General features: G+C 50.2%; 1 protein-coding gene across 1 annotated transcript in view; it reads left to right on the top strand.

Annotated features, from left to right (window-relative positions):
- Positions 1–275: 275 nt before the first annotated feature.
- Positions 276–3,767, top strand: part of cntnap2b (contactin associated protein 2b) — a 37,752-nt gene continuing 34,260 nt past the window's right edge. The window contains exons 1-2 of the mRNA XM_008288465.1: positions 276–671; positions 797–863. Coding sequence (XP_008286687.1) covers positions 590–671; positions 797–863 — 149 coding nt within the window. The 5' untranslated portion in view covers positions 276–589. The remainder of the gene's footprint in view (positions 672–796; positions 864–3,767) is intronic.

The following is a 3,767-nucleotide window of genomic DNA, read 5'->3' as shown; positions in this document are numbered from 1 at the left end:
TTGTTTTCAAGTGACAATTTTTATTTTGAAGGCTATAATTTTTTGCTTGAGTTAATTTTATTCTCTCTTAAATCCATTAGTTTTGTTTGACTTTTGATAAGTTTTGGTTAAAAATTTTGACACAAATCTAATCCCATACAGACGAACCCTTTGTGTTTCTGTCTCTGTTCCTGAGGCTCCCTGAGGACTCTCCGCTCCCCCCCCGCCCCCTCCTCTGTTGGAGGACCCCCGTATTGTTGTACATATCGGACCGTACCAAGTGACACAGAGAGTGGGGGTGTACTGCTCAGTCCGGTTCAGCGTTTGTGGCGCTCCGTCTGTCTGCTGGTGTCCCTGACCATGCACCTGGAGCCCGAGGCCCGGACCGCAGCACGACCGTGTTCCGTTCGGAGACTACTATCAGAGGGGAAACCGAGCCGGACCGTCGCCGGGCAGGCGGACAGGACCGGAGGGAGAGCCTGAAGGCCGCTGCTGCTCTTTGTTTTTCTAACAGACAGAACAGCATCTCGACTGCGAACCGCGGAAACACCGACGTCCAGCGGAGCGACCCGCCTTTGTCTCCGTCTGAGTGTGAGCAGGTCCTGAGAAGATGTTCTGTCGAACCGCGGTGTTATTGCTGCCAGTCTGGTGCAGCATCATCAGCATCCTCTGCACCGCATCCCCAGCATCCCGTAAGTAGGCTAACACACACACACACACACACACACACACACACACACACACACACACACACACACACACACACACGCACACGCACTAGCAGTCGTGGCTAATGTGGAGCTGCTGCTGTCTGCAGTCCGGGTTTGGACCAGAACGCAGCCCGGAGCCAGCAGGCTGCAGGGCGGGGATCCATCAGCAGCTCGGTAGGACGGTGTGTGGAGGTGGAACAGGGCTGAGAGGCTGCTGGGTGATTCTGTGGTGTCTTCAGTTTGCTGAACTTCTAGAAAACACAACAGTCCTCATGATGAAAGCGGTCTGCAGCAGCACAGGAGCATGAAGCTGCCCCAGAATCCAGGAACCTTCACACCAAGCCGGCCTGGTTCTGTTCTACAGCAGTCACAGTAACATGGTGAGATGGGATCTCACAGGAACATTCTGCGTCTTTGAAGGCTTTTATTAATTGCTCATTGACATGCACGGCTCATGTACAGCTGCTTACACCCTCCTCAGCAGCAGCAGCTCTGTAGATGTGTTCAGCGTACACACATGTTTCTGTATTTCACATCTGTCATGTCAGAGCTGGCGTAGCTTAGATGCAGTTTCCTGAATGGACAGACGCTGGCAGGAAACACGTGATGCTTTTCTTGTTAACAGCCAAAAGTTTAAATGATTTACACCACCCTGGTCCCTGACACACCGACAGCACCGTCTCAGTGAGCTGCAGTCTTTAAGGAGGACTTTAGTCCCTGTGTGACAAACATAAAACAATGCTTGCATTAGTATCTACGCTGAAGCCAGTGTTAGTGGACTGGGCCGACATGGACCGGTCCCTAGCATCCTGTGGACAGTGCAGGTTTATCCTGCTCTTCTTTGTGCAGGGATCAGGGCTCAGCAGCCTTTTAACGTCCAGCCACAAACTGTGATATTGTCATGATCAGCTTTTATACATTTGCCAGCTTCAGTAGCTTCCTACAAGGTGATGAGGTGTGTTTTCTTAACGAATGAGTGGATTTCACACTACTGGTGCCTCTGGTGAGCGATGGTCTTTCCAGTTGGACATAGATGCTTCTTTCACTCCTCCCTCAAACCATCTGTCCTCCCTGCATGACAACATCTGTACAGATGAGCGTCCTGTGAGTGGAGGTCTGAGGCATCACTTCTCACCTGTTCACAGCTCAGTCCTCAGCTCTCTCCCCAGGAAGATGAAGCCACATCCACACCTAGCCACAAAGACCCTAATGAACTCCACTGTGGCAGGGGGAGCACTAACGACTCACATAACGAGGGGGAAGAGCAACAAACCCCCAATTAAAACCCAAACTCAGGTGTTTATGTCTCCTTCAGGATATCAGTATGTGGAACTACCAACTAGTCAGTCAGAGCTGATGAAGCCTCCTGGATGAAGGTGGAACGTCTTCAAGGAGCTCAAGCAGGTCCAGCTGCTACCATTAATCGACCAGAACAGAACAACCAGACATGCCACTCGGCTGCATGACACGGTACCTCTGGGTCTGGCTGCTGGTGACAGCAGGTGAAGCAGGTCGTTCCAGTCCCTCTTCCCAGCAATGCTTTTCAGTTCTTCCTAGAGACTCTCAAGGCATTCTTCAGCTAGCTGTGGTATCAGATCCTCCCAGCAAGTTTCTTTAGTCTGTCCCGGGGTCACCTTCCAGTTTATGTGGTTCTGCTCGATCCTGCTTCTGTCTAGTGCGAGCCTCTGCCGGGCGTCTCAGCTCCTCGTCACTCCCTCGAGTTCATGACCTACAACCACATAATGTTCACTGAACTGATCCAATTCATGAATACTGTTGAAGTCCAGGATCGGTTGTTAAATAACTACCGATAGCAGGATGCAATCAGTGTCCACGCAGCGGTGCTCCCAGTGTTCAGGACAGCAGCCCTCCCTGTGTTCATTCATCATCATCGGCGACCACTCAGTATGATTGTCCTCCCAACGGTGGTTCTGGTCACTTGTGGGACACCGATCCTCCATCCACAGACTCTGTTGCAGTGGTGGCATCTGTAGCTTGTTGTCCTGGTGGTGGTGGTTTGGGTTTGGAGAGCCGTTTGGTGGTGGATCTCTCCTTCCTCTGCTGCCTTTTTGCTTCTGTGGCACGGTGGAGGTCCGTTTCTAGCTGTGCTGTGTCCTCATGGACCATCTCTTGAGAGCAACCTCCTCCCAGTTACTGAGGTTGAAGCAGCACTTTCTGAGGTGGGTTTGGTGTTGTCTTTGTACGACTTATTTGGTCCCTCTTGGCTGCTTTCCTTCCTTAGCTGGCCGTACAACAGCTGTTTCAGAAGGCGCTCTGTGTTCATTACTCTACAAACTCGTCTTGTCTCACCAAGGCCCCCAGAAGCCAGTGCTTCCCTTCATCCTCTTTGTTTTCTCACTTGTATGATCATTCAACCTTTTAGAAATAACTTTTCAGTTAGAGTGGACAGGAAGACTTCTGTAGGGGCTCCGTTGTCTCGCTGGACCACCAGGTCCAGGTAGCTGCATAGTGTTCTGTTTCAGCTTCCCAACAGCTCAGGCTGGGAACTTCTCTTCCCACATCCCTGCTTCTGTGACACGGCCAAAAGTATTTATCACGACATCAATGGGAAGGCCTAACCCTAACGAAGTAACTGACGCCAGACAAAATACTTCAAAACTGCACAACTTTGTTCATGCAAATAAAAAAGAACAATTCCATTTCCACTTAGCAAGCAGCTTCTCTTCATGTGCATTAAAGCTGCTCCAGAGTCAGTAGTGCATAAGTTGTAAATGACTTGCTGACAATTTGTGTCATCAAACGTCATGTCAGATGGAAATGGGCTGACTGTCCACAGCAGTACAGTAGAGCTGCTTTACTTTAACCTGCATGTGATGTTTTGTTGAACGCTAACAGCACCATGTCCAGGAGTGATGACGAAGCTGTTCACATGATCACACAGTGAATAAATCAGCAGGATGAGCTGTTGGTACAATACAGGCTTATTTTGTAATGCATATGAGGAACCTCATTAGCATGTCCTGCACCTGCCGCACGCAAAGACACACACACACACACACACACACACACACACACACACACACACACACACACACACACTACACGCACGCACACACA

Source organism: Stegastes partitus, unplaced genomic scaffold (assembly GCF_000690725.1).
Source record: "Stegastes partitus isolate 25-593 unplaced genomic scaffold, Stegastes_partitus-1.0.2 Scaffold559, whole genome shotgun sequence".
Taxonomy (NCBI): Eukaryota; Metazoa; Chordata; class Actinopteri; family Pomacentridae; genus Stegastes; species Stegastes partitus.
The sequence above is the reverse complement of the archived record's forward strand: the minus strand, read 5'-3'. Positions and strand labels throughout refer to the sequence as shown.